Below are 19224 nucleotides of genomic sequence, written 5' to 3' on the forward strand. Positions count from 1 at the left end.
ACAAATTACCAGCTTCCACAGTTAGTTTACTTTGAGCTTTTCTACACCCACTACTGTGATGAGGGTGATCACTCTCGATACATATCTCATTGGTTATATCACTCTTTGTATCTTTCAACAACTCCCAACTAGGACGAGGGAGATTACTTCTCGGGTACAATACAAAGCGTTTTCCTTCAGTAGTGTTACTTCTGCCACTTGATGATGGATTTTACTCCCGAGGTTAAGGTTCCATTTCTTTCCACCAGTAGCCTCATTCCTGCCACTGGGACGAGGAAGATGACTTCCCCGAGTCTTCCTCTCCACCACCCCCCATATTCCTACAAGGTCACGGCACGTCACTGGTTCTTCCTGGGATTGGGCTCTGTGTCGTCGGCTTCCTTGGCTCTTCCCCTCTGCTGTTCTGCGGCAGCTTCACAGTCCTCTGCTCTTAACAGTGTTGACGTAGCTATTGAACGGTCCACCTCGTTGAGGTCACATACAGGTTACTTGCCCACCCACCCATCCTCCATAGTGTTATATGGGCTTAAAGTCTTGGACCTATGTTTCTGTTGCCTGAATCAGATCGGTGGTGGTCTAGTCTTGAATACCTGCCTAAGCCTTCCTTACTGTAGTGGGACTGAACGTTTACTAAATTTTGGAACTCTGAATTACAACCAACATTGACCAACACAATAGTAAACTGACTGGAAAAATATATCTTTAGGAACTAATGACTCCAGGACACTAGGCCCCATTCCGTATAAGGGCTGAACTTACTAGGTGTTAGGAAAATATTCTAGTGATGCACATAACTATATGTACTGTGTTTTATGAATCTCATTACTTACCTGTATTGCATTGGTTTTGAAACAAATGTTTTGCTTTCTTCTCACAGGAGTGAATGTCTATATATGTATCTTGTAGCGTTTGTGTGGTACTACTTACCTTGAGGTTTCATTGCTTAGTGTATATTTTATAGACCTAATAAATCATTGTATAGGTTTTTACTTCTCGAAGGGAAAATATTGGTGTGCTCTGTGTGTGTAATCTTACCCCTACACCGCCTTTGCACCCCTCTTGAGTCCAAGCCTGCCCCCTCTGCTACCTACCTTGATTGGGTTTGGCTAGACTTCAGTGTCTTTGCTGTTCACCATGATAGGGTGGCCTCCCAAAATCCACACTAGGGATCGATTTTGGAAATTCATCTTAAAGCTCTTTTATATAAGCATTAGTTAAACTGTGATTACTTAAATATAAGTACTTTAGGAAACAAAACCTATTAACTCCTAAAGCCAGAGGAAAAAGAAAAGTAAGGTTAAATAGAATACTGTCCACTTGTCAGGTTCACTAGCAGTGAATGGTAGTGATTTAGCAATACAAAACAATTCACAGAAAGGTATTGAAACTACACTCCATACAGTAAATGGTCTCTAAAAGGCTCCTAAAGCAGTCGGAAGAGCCAGGCACCTTGACACAATATTGTCTACATTAGGTGCACTGGGATGGAATTGGAGTAATTTATTGCACTAAAATGCTTATAAAATCACATGAATGCTTTAAAGAGGATTGATCTTAAAAACGAAAGCGGAACACATGTACAATGGTGGTTTACAGATAAGTAAATGTTATTGTAATTATTAGCGAGTTTTGGAACTTCCAGAAAGTTTGTCCTTAGGGTTTAACCGGATAAACCCATTAGGTCTCCCCTAGAAATAGTGAAAGGAAAGTATATTCTACTTACAGTCCATAGGTGTGAAGACTGCAGCATCCATCTAGCTGAGGGGTCAGAGGAACCCAACCAGAGAAGCTCTGGATACCTGTTTTGCCACCAGAGGCCGGGAGAAGGATGGCTGTTCAGTGGGACACATGCCTACAAAAGACCAGCGGTTGTACTCAAAGGGGCACTGAAGATACTCTGCATCCAGAGTCAGAAGACCCTGAAGGATGGGGACCAGAAGTTGAATCACAGTTGGGGTTCTCTGGTGCAGTGGCCCAAGGTATTAGTTGCAGCGCAAAATGCCAGATAGCGTGGGTACATAGTTTAGTCTTGTAGTAAAGACTGGGTCTTGTCAGTTGTTGGTTTGTGTCTCCAGACGGTATGAAAGTGTCCCTGATGAAGATGGAGGCAAGACATCAGGATTTCAATGATGGACCCTCTCCAGATGACCAAAGAAGAGGGGGCACCACTGCACCAATAGTATAAACAAAGATAAATCACAAAGCAAAATTGCTGGGTGTTGTACTTATAAAATGTCTTAGCACTCAAATGGCCAACATATTTGGGCATTTGACTGCTAGCATGGTAAAACGGAACTGCATTGTCCACCCAGCAATAAAGTGTATAGTTGCCATCAGCCTACTCTCCAACATGCTGTCTAGGTAAGGGAATTTACCAGGGACAAATGAGCGGGTTTGAGGACGATGGGTTACAAAGGGCAGTACAATAAAAAGGGGATGCAACCACAGTAGGACTCAACAGTTAGCAAAATAAATTCTTACCAAACATTTTTCAAAATGGCAAAATTGGTGTTTCAAGTGGTCTCTCTGTGATCTAGCAGCATATCGAAATTCAGAAGTAGAAGCAGAACATTTGGAGAGGCTTCTTTAGTTGCTTCCACTGTTCAGAGGGTTCTATGTCATTTGATTGCAGGATGTTTTTTTGTGGGTTTTTTTACCACAGATTATTTTTACGAAAAGTCTCATCGAATTTTTTATTTTTTTTATTTTTGCGGGTTTCCCCCAAACCCTTATCCCTTTTTATTTTATTTTTATATATTCCCGAACACCCACACCCAATTTATATATTTTTCTAACCCCACAAAAAAATGTGAGGAGTTTTCGGCAAAAAATTCACAGTAAAAAACCCAGCGAAAAAACATCTGCGATCAAAGGACGTTGTACCATTCAGAACTCGTTAACAATTTGGGATCCAAGGTTGTCCTCGCTGCATTACTTCATAAGCTTTTTCAACCAATGAGTGTGACTAATGTTAAGTTAGTTATGTGGAAAACAGAGTGCGCTGGAAATTCTTTCAGCTTCATTAACTTTTGTAGTTTTTTGGATGTATTATTGTCTTTAAAACGCATCTATCCTCTCATTCAAAAGTTCTTTAAACGTTTCTTATGAACCAAGAAATCTGCTTATACCCAAAAACCCTGAAAGATATCTTTATAATTGGGACATTTGCAGGACTAAGGTTTCTATGGAGCAGACCAAAGAGATTTGGTACTCTGAGGCTTTGTGCTTCTCAGCAGTGATCATTCATGCATCAAAATACACGTTAGCTAGATAGTATCATGTACACTCAAGGTAAACAAGATCCAAAAAGCTCTGCCCCCCCAAAAGAACATAGGCAAACACTCTAGAAGCAAAGGATGGGTCAGTGGCTTTTCAAATAAACGTCAATGTTATTTGCAAGACAGTTTGAAGAATCCAGGGAATTCGTCCCCTCTCCCCAAGGGGTAGCCAATCTCTTTATGACTAGGGCGGTGAGCCTACTAAGCTTAAATCCCCATAGGGGACAGGACAAGTGGGATCTCGCTGTCTGGGTGACCCCTTTTGAGGACAGGCAATCCCAAGTTGGTGATCATTCTTATCCTCCATTATCCCCAAAAGATAGGTCTTATTGACGTATATGGGAAGGGAATGCTGTATGGACTCCCAACTTGGCACAGGAACGGTTGACTTCTCTTCTGACCCTTTAGACACCATCTGTGCATGAAACGAGAACAGAGTGACCTGCCCCCTTTCTGGGTGGGACCTAAAAATCCACATTGAGGAGAAAAGAGCGAGTTGCCCGTGGAGCAGCATGGGCGGAGAGGCCTCCTCCTGGGAAGTGTCCAGAGGAGACAAGCCGGTTGCTAGCATGGTGAATGAACACTCACACAGCCTCACGGAAGACCAAGAATCAAGCCTGCCAAGAAACTGGGAACACCCAGAATTGAGCAGTGCTGGTCTCGGGCTGAGAGACTGACGGCAGACCGAGGACCGGGAGCCACCGAGACATGAGTAGCCCAAAAGAGAACCATCGGGGCTAACCATGGCACAGAAGAGCAATAACGCAGAGGAGCTGGCAACACCTACCACAAAGCTTGCAGTCTGCCTGAAGAGAGCCACAATGACGTTCAAATTTCACAATGGCACCAGGAGACGTGGGAGGCTAAAGGCTTGGAATACCCCAAAGTGGGCTACAAGAAACCATACTCCAATGTGTGGTGTGAGTGACCATACACCTGGATGGGCAAGAGAAGCCATAGCCTAAGGCTGGCTAAAATAAACCATACCCCAATGCATTGTGTCTGAAAACATAACCCAGGGCCGGGTGAGAGCGAGCATACCCCAAGGCGGGGCAAGAAAAGCCAGACCCCAAGGCGGGCCCCAAGAAATCCTACCCCAATGGGGGTGCACAAAACCAAACCCCATGGCGGGGTGAGGGCATCCAAACTCTAAGGCAGGGACCACCGACTCAGGAAGCAAGCCAGGCCGCTTCATAAACCAGAGACAAACTGTCAGATGAATATTAATGAGGAAGAGAATAAACAAAGACTATAATGCAACCTAAAGATGGGAAGAATGAAAAGAGACTTGTACTGACTGGAACTCTGCCAAAGGGCAAGGAGCCCCTTTCTGCTGGTGGGATCAGAAGCCAGTCATCATTCCTATGTTTCGGGAAACAATCTGGTTGGCTTTCATTAGAATATATTTCCTTTTGTTTTCAGTGGAAGAGACAGAATTCAGGCTAGACTAGGTTTCAGAATAACTAATTTGACGAGCACCCTTTTAGGCTTCTTTTCTTTTGGGTAGGGATTAGCACATTAGGGATCGATTTGGGCTTTGAGGTACTTAACAACAAAGAACCCTTAAAGCAAATGACGAGTGTCCATTTCCTGAATCTGACCACAACAGCTACTTGGTTATCCACATACACTTCCTGCAAACATTACTGCATGGCCACCTGCTTTCGGGCTAATGCCAGCATTGCAAATGTAGTTCTTCAGACCCGTTTTAGCTACAGTACAGGTTAGGTCCAATCTCCCTCACAACAGATTATGAATCTCCCAAAAGTATGATGGGAAGGTAGGGAGATACATGAGTATGCACAGGTTCTGTGAGTTCTTCGAATTTCTTTCATCAAAGTAGAAATCTTCGAATGTTCTTATTTATTTTTTACTGGGCACCTTTGATGCAAATGTATGCAGAGTAGACCGCGCATCCCTATCCCTTACCCCCTACATTCATTATTCCCCTAAACCCACCCCCACATATATTTGTGGCAAAATCTGTTGTCAAAAATTTGATTTTTAACTCAATGAAATCTACTGCGGAAAATACTCCCTATCCCTGTAATAAAGGTTACTTACCCTAGCAACTACTGTACTCCTAGTTAATCATGACCTGTCCTCTACACACCCTCCTATCATTACCTAGGCAGGTGGAAAGTAACTGACTGGATAAGTGCCCGAGGTGGCGTAGGCTGGGAGCTGCACATGCGTTCTGGTCCCAAAGTGGCAGCTTTTCAAACAAATTGACTTTTATTTCTGTGCAAAGGCTCTAGTTTTTTGCCTGTGGACAGACATTCACAAAGTATGAAGACAGGGGATTAGGAGTGCAGCAGTAACTACAGTGAATAATGATTATATTGCGCTTATTTAATACCTCCTGAAGGGGAGGGCAGGGGGGTTACCATGTGTTCCAGCAGCAAGTGATGGTGCTAATAACTCGGTTGCCATAGAGTTTCAGACTTTAGGATCCCATTAAGAGAAAGATGCACAATATGTACCTAGGCATTGACAAACGTATTACCTCTTGCAAAGTGTTGACCAAGGTCTTGCTAAGCTGTCAATGTACGTGTATTTGAAGAGCGTTTTGGTAGTATTTGAAGAGCGTCTTGTGTGGTATTACCTGCAGAAATCCTTCCTTTTGTCTGTCCATAAATAAACTACCTTTCAGCTTACAGTATTTTAGTTGAGCAATTTACCATTTGCTGTTCAACCGTGAGTGAAGGCCACTGGCAGTTGAAAGGGTGCTGTTGTGAAACATCTGTGAACCTCCAAGTTGTCCAGAAGTGGCAGTGAATAAAGAATTGCCCACTGTGTTGTATGTTTGTGGGGTTCTGCCCCCTTTCTGCTTGTTCCTATTTCTCGCCTTTCTCGTTCGCTCTGTTTTATGTTTGTCAACTTTTCTCACAACACAAACCAGACACTAAGCCCAGCCCATGTAAAAATTGTCTCGCTACTTTCCAAGGCCTATTTTTATTAAATAATGATAGGTGTTGCGCTTAAAATTGTGCATCTGGGGGAAGTCCTGTCCTTCTTGAAAGATGATTACACAACTCAATGGTGCACCCACCGTCAGACTTTTGGACCCAAGTTGAATCAAACCAGATGAAATTACCTCACAAGGACTATAAGGCGCCAAGAATCCGAGAAGGGAGGGGAAAGGTGGGTAGGGAGGAGGGAAGGTGTAGTATTTAGGGGGAGATGGAAAGGGGAATTACAACTTGTTGTAAAATTGATTAAAATAAATAAAAAAAGAAAAAAGAAAATGGTGCTCCTGCACCTTTCTCTCACTCTCTCATTGCACGCTAGTTGAAACCCTGCAATTTATTCTGCTGTCCCGTCACTTTTTGATTTTAGTCCTGTCTCTACCACCTGTCTAGTCACTTCATTCTTGCATCTTTCATTGCCTTTCTCCACTACTTGTTCACTTTTCTTTCTTTTTGTCCTATCCCCACCCCTTCTCTGCATCACTTTCTTGCCCTTCTTTCTTTGTCACTTCTCTCCTTGCATTTGTTTGTAACTTATTCCTAAGCCCCTCTTTTTGCATCATTCTCTGCCCTGATGTGTTACCCTTTTTCATGCTGGCTTTCTTTCCCCCACTTTCATCTTTGCTTACTTATCTATTTCTGTTTTCCCTTCTTTAGTTTTCTCTTTTTATCATTGTATTAGTTCACTCCCCTTTTTCTGTAACCACTCATTGGTCTCTCCCTCTTCATTTCACCCCTTGATTCCCACTCTGCCATCCATCTCATTTTCAGTGTTCTCCAATTTAACCTTTTCCTTCACCCCTTTTTATTCCCCATTTCCATCTCCCTGTAAGTTCACCTGCTTACTCATGAGTCTGCCTATCATCTCCGTAACCCTATAATGTTTTCTTCTATTCCTTCTTGTCCTCTGCCTCCCTTCACTTTTCTTTATCACTATCTAGCTCTTTGTGGAATGCCTTGACAAACAGATCGCTGATCTGTTCCCAGGACAGTTCAGAAACAAAGGACTGAATAGCTTAAAAATGGGCGACCAGTAGTAACACTAAAATAATTACCAGTAGTAACACAAAAATAATTTTGTAGTCCATTCTGGACAAGCAGCAAGCCTAATTGCTTTGTTGCTGGTATTGTTACTGAGCCGCCTAGTTTTGCTGGTGCTATTTCTTTGCCATTGTAATATTTTCTTCTCTCACTATCTTCGCAATCCTCTTATAGCAATCACAGAATGAGCCCTATCTCATCATCCCCTCCAGTAATAACTACATTGTGTTCTCTTTCCCTCTTTAGCAGCTACAATACACTACCTGATAAGAAGGCACTGAAGAACTCCCGTTTGGTGAGCCAAAAGGATGATGTGCATGTCTGCATCATGTGTTTACGAGCCATCATGAACTATCAGGTACAAGCTCATGTCTGTATTATGCGCGTAGCAGAGACAATGCTAGTATTGTAACTAGAATGTTTGGTTTCAGCCAATGGCATGAACCACTGCCTCTAGTCCACTGGTCAGTGGTATTTTAGAAGATTCTGGTAAAGTGTGAAGCATTTTGTAGAGCTTGTAACGGCATCCAAGAATGAAAGGCATTGCCTAATTCAGTGACAGTCTCGAGTAATTTGCAAGGGAAGTGGTATCAGATGCAGGTGTGTCTCACACATTTGCAACATGGGTAGACATTGTTTCTGGCAATCCATGCTACGATGCTCTGTTGCATTTTAGTAGTGTGTATTCACTCCAACCTTTTGCCCATGTGATGGTTGTTCAGCACATGAACTCCTGTCTGAATGTTCATAATGTTGCCTTGGCAGACATTTAACACTATTGCCCACTGGATATTTGAAATTATCACTTCTGAACGCTTAGAGAGTTTGCTCGTTAGACATTTTGGGCAAAGCTTGGCAGATGTTCATAGTACAGAGATCTAATGTTGATTTAACTGAGTGTTGATGTTGGATGTTACTTGGATCTCACCTTTCAATACCAGTTTATTAATGTTACCATTAACTGTTGTTTGGCCTGGTTGGTGTGATGTTCATTTTGAATGCAGGTAGTTGATATCTGACAGTTTGGGTGCCCGTGTTAGCTGGATCACAGGTGCTGGTTGACTTAATGCCCACGTCAGCCAAAATACAACAATGTACTCTGGTGGGTTGGCGTCAGGAGTGGTATTGTGGGGGTGATTTAAAGGGTATATGTATTGCTAGTTGGGCTAGGAAGATGGTTCATGGTGGTTATTCTTGTGGTTCCCAGTGTCAAATATTGGATGTTGATTATAAATGCTAGTTATCAGCATTACATTCTAGTCGATTGAATCACTGTTAGATGCTGATTGACAATGTAGTAATCTGAAATGCTGGTTGATATTATGCTGCTTGGGTATTTGTAAAGCTCTAAATCACCCTGTGTGTGGTCTAGTAACACCGAGTGCATCTCTGTGCCTAATGTAGTTGATTGTAGACAATCCCCTGACACAGCATATATTGCAATAATATTGCCAGTGTAATTTCAATGTAAGGAGGCAATCCTAATACTATGCAGCAGGTTTAGTGAACGTCTGCAGGCTGAGGGTATTTAAAAGGTTGTGCTCTGTTTGAGGGTTGATCTATGGTTAGTGTTGGTTGTGTGTTTTTTTGGATGATGCCGATCTCAAGTGAGAATTAAAATGATGCTGAAGAGAAGGAGAACATGGACAAAGGCCCATGTTGATTTGCATGGTGGATGCTGTTTGTGTAAGGATGGTTGTCAATGTTTAACGCTAGTTGATTATAGGTATCTGGTTAATGGTTGCTGGTTATAAGTTGTTGTGAAAAGCCATTTGGTTGGAAGAGAAAGTTTCTTGCACATAGGCTGGATGATTGTCCCAATATTTTTGACTGAAATCCCTGTGCCAAAAGCTGCTTGGTTCAATGTGTGTTGAATCCTGTCTGATTTCCTTTATGTTAAATTCCGGTTAGCTGGATGGTATATGTGATTTTGTACAGATACAGCATTTCTTCCAGGACATTCTGAACAATGACATTACTTGAAATAGGTCATGATTTTCATTTTGTGGTTTTCAGTATGGATTCAACTTGGTAATGTCTCATCCTCACGCTGTCAACGAAATCGCACTCAGCCTAAACAATAAGAATTTGAGGTGAGCTCTGCCTTTACATGGAAGAGTAGCCCTCCTGCTCTTCTCTTTTGTGTTTCGCAGAGGTCATTTTCCTATTGCCATTCTCTTCTTGATACTGCTTCTCTGGGAGATTCCTCTTCTGCTTCCTTTTTCCAGCCTTCTTTGCTTCTCTTGCCCAATTCACCCAGGTGTTCATACTTTTCTGAGATGACCTTCCTAACTAGCAGTTCCTTCACAGCAGAGGATATCGCCTGCTACACATTTCATGCAACACATTTGTTGTTGCTTGATTCCTCACTCTGAGCCTTTCAACTTATAGCACCCCACAGTTACTGAGGGGTGGAGTTCCAGGGTTTCAAAATTGATGGGCGCTATTTAGCTCCTGCTTTTATCCCTGAGCAGCCTGGCTAGCTTGGCACCAAGAACTACCAAGAGCTACGTTTGGCTCCAGTGGCCAACTGGTGCCATACAAACATACCCATGTGACATTAACTTTCTCCTATTTGGGAATGTGTATAAAGATGCATTTTAATGCATAATTGATAGTATTTAATGGACATAAATGTAAAGTGTGCATCTCATTTAAAGTATCAGTTGCGGCACACTGCGTACTAGCTCCTAGTTCTTTAGGGGTAGCTAATGCTTCTAGGTGAGGCCCGATATCCAGGAGCTAGTTGTAGATTGCTCATGAAATCTGAATTTTGACCCCTGGAGTTCCGATGGATTCATCCTCTGGCCTCTCATGACCAGTTTTCAGAGAGGTGTTTCCCTGGGTTCTCTGGGCTTTTCCATGCCAAAAGCAGATCACCAGACTGCCCTCACAAGCTTGAGATTTCCAGATAACACAAAAGGTCTATTGTGTATAATAGGGAGATATGGTGAGGGGGAGAATATATAGTCATTTTGTAAATCATGCTACCTTCCAGAAAGCCATGCATTTAGATTAAGCAGAGTAGAATGTATGAAGTCAATTATAAAAGTACACTGCTACAGACTAATTGCTTTGAAATGTTTTTTCAGAATTTTGCTGTGGCTAGGGATTCTTATGCAGAGCTGTTGCTTTTACTCACAAATGCTTTCAGGAGGGATCTGTGTGGATGATCTAGCGAAGCTTTTGGCTTAACTTGATCAATCTTTTTCTGGTTTTTCCAGCTGTCCTTTTTTGATTTTTCTCACCTGATTTTTCAGGTTTTCTTGCTGTTCCTTCCTGCTTTTGCCTGTTTGTTTGCTTTCTGTACAGTCATTCTCTCCAAAGCACCTGCTTCTGGTATTTCACTTGAGCAGTTCCGTTCATCAGACCATTTCTCCACAGTTCTTGGATCCAAACTGTCTTGTACTTATTTCCACACAGGACAAAAGCACTGGTACTGGAGCTGCTGGCAGCTGTCTGTCTGGTTAGAGGAGGGCATGAAATCATCCTGGCGGCCTTTGATCACTTTAAAGAGGTAACACTTCATCTTCATTAGTTGTCGTACATTGTCAAATACGTGCGGAGCAAGAGTAGTGGATTGGAGTTGATTTTTGAACTTCGTCCACATGAGGAAGGGTGTACGACAGAGAAAGTAGAAGAACTTAGGGGCAGGGGAAATGTTTTGGGATGCAATAGGTTACAACACTTTATTTGTTTTCCAGTTCATCTTTATTAATTATTTTTCCAAATATTACAATATATTCCACTTTGTATTACAGCTTGAGAATTAAAGGTTGTATTTATGAAACAATTTTATAAATTCACTGTTTACATTCAGCATATGAATCGGCGTACAACATAAATCAAGTGGCACAGCGAGTAGAGCGCTCGCTTTGACACCCGTGCAGAGCCTGTTAACGCAGGTTCGAATCCCGGCGGGGCCAAACTCAGCCTTTCATCCTTCCGAGGTCGATAAATGAGCACCACACACCGTGGGTAATAATAAGCAGCGCTCAGATACCTGAGGGTTTGTAGCGCTATATAAAAGCCTAATTATTATTATTATTATTAACATATAACAACTCCAACTCAACATCATGCCTTTCAAGCATCTATTGTTAGCAATGTTTTATCCTTATCCTTCCACCATGGTTGACTCATTGTATCATTCTGTTGTCTGGAAAGGATGTGGACTATGTCTCGGGTCTAACCCACTTGGAGGTTTGCTACCCGCCACCCCCAGCTGCAGTATAGCCAGTTGTGCAAGGCATGTGGCCCACATGTATAGTCTAAGGTAGGATAATCTGATGCCTCGCTTCATAAGGTCTTCGTAAAGGATTGCAAGGCATAAAATAAGCAGTGTCGCGTATCAATTTGCTATGCAATTCTGTAGGTTTGCTAATTAAATTGGTACTTGTGTAGCAAAGGTAGCTATTTAAGCTACCCAGTTCAATTAAAGCACAGCTTGCCCTGCATTCCTCGCTTGCCTTACGGGCTCTCGCCACCCTCCGTTTCTCTGTTCACTGCAAGTTTAAAGGGGCTAATACAGAGTGCAGCGGTAATCCTCTCCTCCACTCTTATGTCATGTTACTGTTTCTTGTACTGCACACTGTTGCCACCTGCGTGGTTCCTTGGCACTCATGTGCCATTTGCCTATGTGGAAGTGCTAGTCAAGAATGTGTGTTCTTTTTCAAATAATTGTAAACCAGAAGTAATTTGGATATTTTATTAAGCTAACTGTATCCTCTCTGCCAAAAAACAGTATTTGTTAATGTTTTTTTTACACAGTCATGCCATTCCATTTATAAAAATGTAATTTGTTAGATAATGCCGAATTACAGCATTGCTACTGTAAAACACTGCATTGTCTCCATGCTTTACAGGAAAGTGTAGGTTAGTGTATCTAAATCTCAGTGCCAATTGTATTTCATTTTGTTGGGGAAGATGCATCATGTTCACTAGTGGACACTTTGAAAATGAACATTATTACACTGCCAAATGCTTGTGATGGCAAACCTAGTTCTGTAACCTGCTGATTACATACATCTTGCACCTGGTGCTTAACCCATCAGCTGATCCCACATTCTGTGACATTTTATCTCATCACCCTGTTGCTTTATACCAGCTACCCTGAACCTGAGATAGCCGCAAACTACAATATTCCACTGAGTTTGCCTAGTTCTTTGCCTGCTACACCATACACTCTGCTTAGTCTCTTCCTTCCTTTCTGTCCTCTAACATAATGAATAGACAAAGTTAATTAGATGTTTACGCAAAGTAGTGATCAATAGTTCCATCCAGTCTGTACATCTATAGATCTACTGCACTACCATACACTGTGGTTATCCTCCAGAACTCGCTTTCCTCTATGATTATGATTGCATTATATATTGGCACCAGCGGGAGAGAGCTGGCCAAACTGTTTTCAAAGACTTATCATATCTATCTATTTATGTCCATTCATGCAGCTAGCCTTTTATATGTTGCAGACACTCATCTAGTCTATAATATAAAGTATTTAACTTTTTTACTTTGTTTGCAGTAAATGTCATATACATGTTTCCCTGTGCATGGCTGGCCTCTGCGTGGCAGCAGTGTGCCAAACTAAAGTGGGTTTATGGTGAAATGCACCATTTTACAGAAAGTGAATTTAAATGTGCTCTCATCAGTTGCCATGGGTCTAGTGCATTTATCTTAGGTCGAGTGGGTAAACTAAGGTACTTGACCTCCAGGTCTAGTGGAATTTTAAAGAATTTGCAAGGCCTGACTCACTCGCTAATGTCTTACTTCAGCGGTACACCAAATGTCTGCATTGTTGCTCATTTTAGATCTAGGGTACAAGTAACTTGTGGTATTACAAATATTAGTACAGCATTGCTAATCAAATGGGGTTGTTTGCTAATAAAGCACATTTTAATTGGCGAACTCTGCTAATCAATTGCTGAAAACTAATTTATGCCTTGGAGTGATTTCTTGATCCTGGGTTTACTGCCCATCTAAATAATGGAGAATGGCCTTCGCTATTTGTCATTAATATGACTGTCTGATAAAGGAGTACAGAACAGAAAGTTAACCTCAGTTGTTGGGACCATTTTAAACCAATATCCTACCCTTAAAGTAGAGTGCCAATCTCTTCAATTATTTTAATGAGCTTGTGTGTTCCCTCCTGTTGTCAGTTATGTTTAGGCTTTTGTATAACTTAATCCTTACAGATTTCCTCACCCTTCAGCATCCATGTCAGAGGGGAGTTAAAAACAGATTCAAATTTTCAGTTGTGTTCCAAATGATCTTAATCGCAGATAGGATACCATATTCTTCCTCCATTGTTAGTATCCTGGGAAGGTCAGACACTGGATAATTGAGTTAAAAAGAATGTCACCTTTGTGCAGCTTAGTTTGCTTAATTCCCCCCAAAAGTAATGGCCCCAATCCCTGAAGAACAGTGAATTCTGCAGGTGAAGCACTCTATTGCCACCATGAATAGGAGGGAGGGGGAGACGGGTGGCATCCCTGCCTACTGCCGCTTAACAGTAAAAAGAAAAGGCTGGGATTTCGTGTAACCGGTAGATGCCTGTTCTTTTGGGGCTTGATATATAGCATCCATCTATCTTCTAATCGTGTCCCTGAAGCCAAATCTCCTCAGTTTAAAATAAATAGTCCTGGTGTGCTGTTCGCGGTTAGCGTCTTGTGATCTTGGGAGGCTTGATCAACAAGTAAGTGGAAGTTCTCTCTGTGTTACTTGCATGGCGGATTTTATTTTATTTATTTTTATTTTTTACATTTATATATCGCACAGGCAGCCCAGGGGCATTGTGGCGCTGTTACTTGCAGCAAACTTAGTTACAATATGCATAAATTACAACATTTGAGCGCAGAGATGTAGTACATGTTATACATAAGACGAACATAGTCAACATATCCATGGACGTCATGACATGGTGTGGTGATCAGGCGAATAAGGTGGTTTTCAAGGTTTTGCGGAAGGCGGTGAGTGAGTGTATTATTATTGTGGGTCCTGCCCTCTGTGCACCCTCCAATCGTGAGATTTGTCAGTTAGGAGCTCTGATTTTGTTCTTAGCGGATATATTTATGTACAATTTACTGTTGTACTGAACCCTGATTGACTAAATTGTGACTGAACGGCTGGAATCAGCACCGATGGTAGGGAGACAAGTATAGCCCTATCAACCATTTGGGCGTTCCTCAGTGCGGTACCTTCCTCCTTGCACAGTGCAACCATGTCTAGAATAAAGGGAGGTCCAGCAACGATGACTATACCCCCCAAGAGGAAATCCATACCTTCTGTGGACCCAATACACGAGGTGCACATTTTAGTGAGCGAAATCTAGGTTCTTTTGTCAAATCAGAATGACAATGATCATCCCCTCTCCCCTGTGTGAACAATTCTTTTAAGACCGCTAAATCTTCAGGTGGCTTGCAGACCCAAATACCACCCTATATTACCAAAGAAATTCTGGGGCGTGGCCAACCGCCATTTAGAAAGGACGCACTCTCTGCGAGCTCCACACTATGTGGCCAGGATATGCTGTTGAATTAAGCTATATTGAAGATTAAAACGCCTGAATATTTGCCAAAACCATTACAGAAGTCATTGTGCGGCTCTGCCATGAGTTTCACAGCCCGGAGTGCCCTATCCGGGGCATAACACCGTGAGGCGCTGAGCTGCGTAGACGATCGGAAAATGGCGGCCGAGGTGTGAGAGACCGAGGCAGTGCTGCGTCGATCAACCCGGACTGCCGTGCTGGGTGCCAGCGGGCCCAGACAAGCAGAGGGGCGGATCGTGAACTTGTGGAGCAATTAAGCATTTAGCCGATGTGAGCTGCCGCCGAGACGGAGGAACTGGAGAGGGGACGCCTGGCTGTGCTGCCTGGCCCCGGCGGACCTGGGGCCCCGTGGGGGGACCACGGCTTGCAGAGACCTCGAGGGCGGAATTTGGAGAAGACGTGCTGCGGCCTGACCGCCGGTCGCAGAACCAGGGGTGGAGCAGGCAAGCCTGGAAGGAGTGGTGCCTGGAGTGAGGTGAGCGGCGGCCAGGCCCCAAGGAGTAGCTGCAGCAACGCCGGGACCGTGGAGCTTGAGCAGCATGAGCGGAGGAGACTTGGCTGAGCTGCCGGCGCAAGGTGAGGAGCTAGTGGGGAGGAGAGGCCTAGCTGGATCACTACTCCCCTATACATCGGGGGCACTGCGGGCTCTCCACCCGCTGGTCTCTTCACAACACTGACGAGGCGGGGACTTTGGTGCCTGTGCCACAGTGGGGCTGGCGATCCCCATCTGGGAAAGCCTTATAGTGAAACGACTGGGTGCATACACCGGCGGTGTAAGATCAGCGCTGTGGACTTTGTGGTGGAGTGTGTGAAGGCAGCGGGGGAACTGGTGTTGGAGCCGGCACTTCCAGCCCCACGGCACCGAACATACAAATTGGTCTACCGAGGCTGAGTCTCTGCCTTGGGCTGAACGGGGCTGTTCCCAGACATTCGAAGCAGGCGTAGCGGGCACTGATGCACATGTGGACCAACGCTGCCCGGGCTGGGCAGGGTGCCTATACGCCAGAAGTGACCACCCACCCAAACAGAAAATAAATAAAGTATTTGATACCTGCATGATACATTAGCTCTGTGCTGGGTGCTGGTGCAGTGAATTAGAGGCTGGTTCACCACGGGGTTGCATCGTCGAAGGCTGCCTCACGGCGGCGGCCTGCTGCCCTCGAGACAGCCCTGCACGCAGATCACGGCAGGCTTTTTTGATGCACACGACACTGGCGCGTGGACGCCTCGCTGGAGGGGATTAACCTACAGCAACACAAAAGTGAGATTCAAAACTGCAACGTATATCCACACTGCAAATACTGCTCATTCTAGCGGAGTCACTTTGGACGACACCCAGCACCCCAGAGCTGTTAGGGTGTCACTGCATGCGCCTTTACTACGGTAGCACCCACAACGAGTGAGGGGAGACGACACTGCCCACCAGCTGCGCTGCACTTGCAAGAGCCGCACGGCACCACTCGGAGCCTATCGAGCCCCTTGCCTTCGGTGTGATGTCCTCGAAGGGGGCGAAAGCCAAACAAAAGCAGACCACTATGGAAACCTTTGTGGCCGCAAGGGCCAACAAGACCTGAAGTCATCACTAAAGGTGCTGTGGAGGCGCTGCCCATGACTCCTGAAACTGCGGCTGAACCGGGCAACTCACAGATCCTAGAGGCCATCAGGAAGCTTCAGACAACCTTATAGAACAAAATTGATGCAGTGGCCATAGACTTGGGCCTATTGCGACAGGATGTCTGCAACATCGCTGGACTGACGGATGTGCTGAAAATCCAGGTTCGAGAAAAAACCGAGACCAAAACACAGCTTTTGAAGGATGTCGATGAACTGGCACAAAAGGTAAAGCACTTAGAAGATAGGGCTGAAGGGCGGGCACGCCGCAATAACATTAGGATCTTGGGCCTGCCCGAGAGAACTGAGCGAACTGATCCGACTAACTATGTGGAGAACCTTCTGATACGAGAGATCGGAGCGCAGAAACTGTCAAAGGGCTTTACTATTGAAAGAGCCCGCCGGGCCCTCACTAAACGTCAGCCGGCAGGAGCCCTGCCCAGGCCGTTGATTGCTAAAGGGCTCAATTATAAAGATGGAGAAACAATTTTAGCCTTTTCGAGAACGGGAGGCCAGATCCAAAGAGACTCAGCGAAGATTGCCATATATCCCGATTACATTACACCTTTCAAGTCCAAATGAAGAGGGCACAATTCATCTACACGAAAGCAAGATTGAAAAAGGCAGGTCTACGATATTTGCTTCGATACCCAGCGAGACTGAAAGTGCTGCACAACAATCGGGCGCTCCTCTTCGAGACACCAGCTGAAGCCAGAGAATGGATCGATGGCCAACAGATCCAGGACCTTGAGGCAAAAGGACGTAGTACGCGCTAAAGACCGCTTGGTGATATCACATGCAAGGCCAGCTCTTTGACCGCAAGGACTAGACCAAGTTTACATAAATAACAGACGGAACCCATGTCCACGCACAGCAGGATTGATACTTTACTGGAGCCACGCCGGAGATGGCCTGCTCCCAACAGGGAGCAGACAATAGCAGACCTTTTCAGCCCCTAGAAGCTACTTGGGTATAGTTAACCCGCCCGTAGGGCACCAGGAGACTTGTACAGGGTCAAATGGAGCAGAAACGGGACAGTCATAACGGGGGAAACCCCGCTGGACACGTTTTGTTACAGGGGAGTTTAAAGTTGGGGGAGGGAGGGCAACTGGGAGTTGGTCAAATGGTTGGGGGAACAAAAAAGAATAGGACGCCACCAAATGCTCCACCCACAAAAACACTTGGGTTTCCATACACTATGGCTGACAAGATCAGAATTATGACGTGGAATGAACAGTTTTGTTAAGCAACGCCGAATCCATGCACACACAAAACGGAAATAAGGTTGGAATCGCCCTGCTGCAGGAGACCCACCTAGACATATGTAAACGAGCCGCATTGGCAAGGACCTGGAGAGGTACATTGATAGGCTCCACTTACTCCACTTACGCCAGCTGGGTCCTGATCTGGGTTGATCCAACCATCCCTCTTAAAGCCATCACCTCGAAAACTGATAACGAAGGAAGGATGGCCTTGCTACATGGCACCATTGAAGGGAAGGAGGTCTGTTTAACACTTATGCCCCCAATCAGAACGCCACAGTTTTTTTTTCGCTCACTTTACAAACGACTGAGCCCTTTCAGAGACCTACCTTAATATGGGGTGGAGATCACAATTGCACCATGGGTCCCCGTAAAGACAGATGAGATAATAAGCATACCCGCCCATCCCCACCCGTTAAAATATTAGCTGCACTGACACAACAGCTTAAACTAAAAGACCTATGGAGGGAACAGCATCCTGAGAACAGAGTACTCATTTTATTCTCCCCCGCATGCTGTCTATACTAGGCTAGACTATATATTTGTGAGCGAGGAACAACAAGCTACGTTTGGAGATGCACAATACTTAGCTAGGCTTCTATCAGATCATGCCCCACTCCTGGTCACTTGGACGGTTTGTGCACCCAGACCCCCTCAAACCAGTATGGAGGCTTAGAAGTGTAGCCTTGTTAGATACAGCCTTTCGTGAACAGATTAGAAAAAGCACGCAGGAATTCTGGCAGATAAATGAGGATAGCGTGCGACAGGTTGGCACAGTTTGGGAGGCATACAAGGTCGTTATTAGGGGAGAAATAATTGCTGCCATGGGAGGAGCCCAAAGGTCAATTGAATCCTCTTTAGCACACACCGAAAAGGAATTGAGAGAACTCGAAATGGGGGCTAGAACAAACTCTCAACACCTGAAAAAAGAAGTGGAGCTTAGGCAAACCTACTGGGAAAATTGGGAAAACTCAGCTACACGAAGCATATTGAAAGGAGCCATGCCCTGGGTGACAAACCAGGAAAATTACTGGCTTGGCTATACAAGCGAGAGCTCCTAGGGCACCCATATGCAGTGTCTGTGACCCGAAGGGTGGGGTGGTACACACACAAACCGAAATTAACTCGGTTTTCTCTGCGTTCTACCAGGATCTCTATGCCAGCACCCCTTCGCCCACAGATACCGAAATAGATGACGTCCTTGACATCATCAAACTACCCACATTGGATGCGCAAATGGCTGATGCCCTTGACGAACCCATCACTCCAGATGAGGTTCTGGTCACAATCAGATCACTGCCATCAGGGAAAGCACCCGGAATCGACGGGCTCCCAGGAGAGTTTTACAAAGCGTATGAAGAAGACCTGGCACCACTCCTTGCCAAGGTGTTTAACGCAGCGTACAAAGTAGGTACCCTCCCTGAATCCTGAGGGAGGCTGTTATTGTCCCACTACTAAAACCTGGGAGAGATGGGGAGGAGTGCGGCTCATAAAGGCCCTTGTCTATGTTAAATCAA

General features: G+C 44.5%; 1 protein-coding gene across 6 annotated transcripts in view; it reads left to right on the forward strand.

The window, feature by feature from the left end:
- FMNL3 (formin like 3) overlaps positions 1–19224 on the forward strand; it is a 780663-nt gene that overhangs the window by 432470 nt on the left and 328969 nt on the right. For all 6 annotated transcript variants that reach the window (XR_011305037.1, XM_069653874.1, XM_069653877.1 and 3 more), the window contains 3 exons: positions 7535–7646; positions 9305–9381; positions 10712–10805. Coding sequence is in view for 5 of the 6 variants with exons in the window: in XM_069653874.1 (XP_069509975.1) it covers positions 7535–7646; positions 9305–9381; positions 10712–10805 (283 nt within the window). In the remaining variant the exon portion in view is untranslated. The remainder of the gene's footprint in view (positions 1–7534; positions 7647–9304; positions 9382–10711; positions 10806–19224) is intronic.

The sequence above is a fragment of the Ambystoma mexicanum genome, chromosome 3q (genome assembly GCF_040938575.1).
Source record: "Ambystoma mexicanum isolate Mex_15411 chromosome 3q, UKY_AmexF1_1, whole genome shotgun sequence".
In the NCBI taxonomy this organism is placed as follows: domain Eukaryota; kingdom Metazoa; phylum Chordata; class Amphibia; order Caudata; family Ambystomatidae; genus Ambystoma; species Ambystoma mexicanum.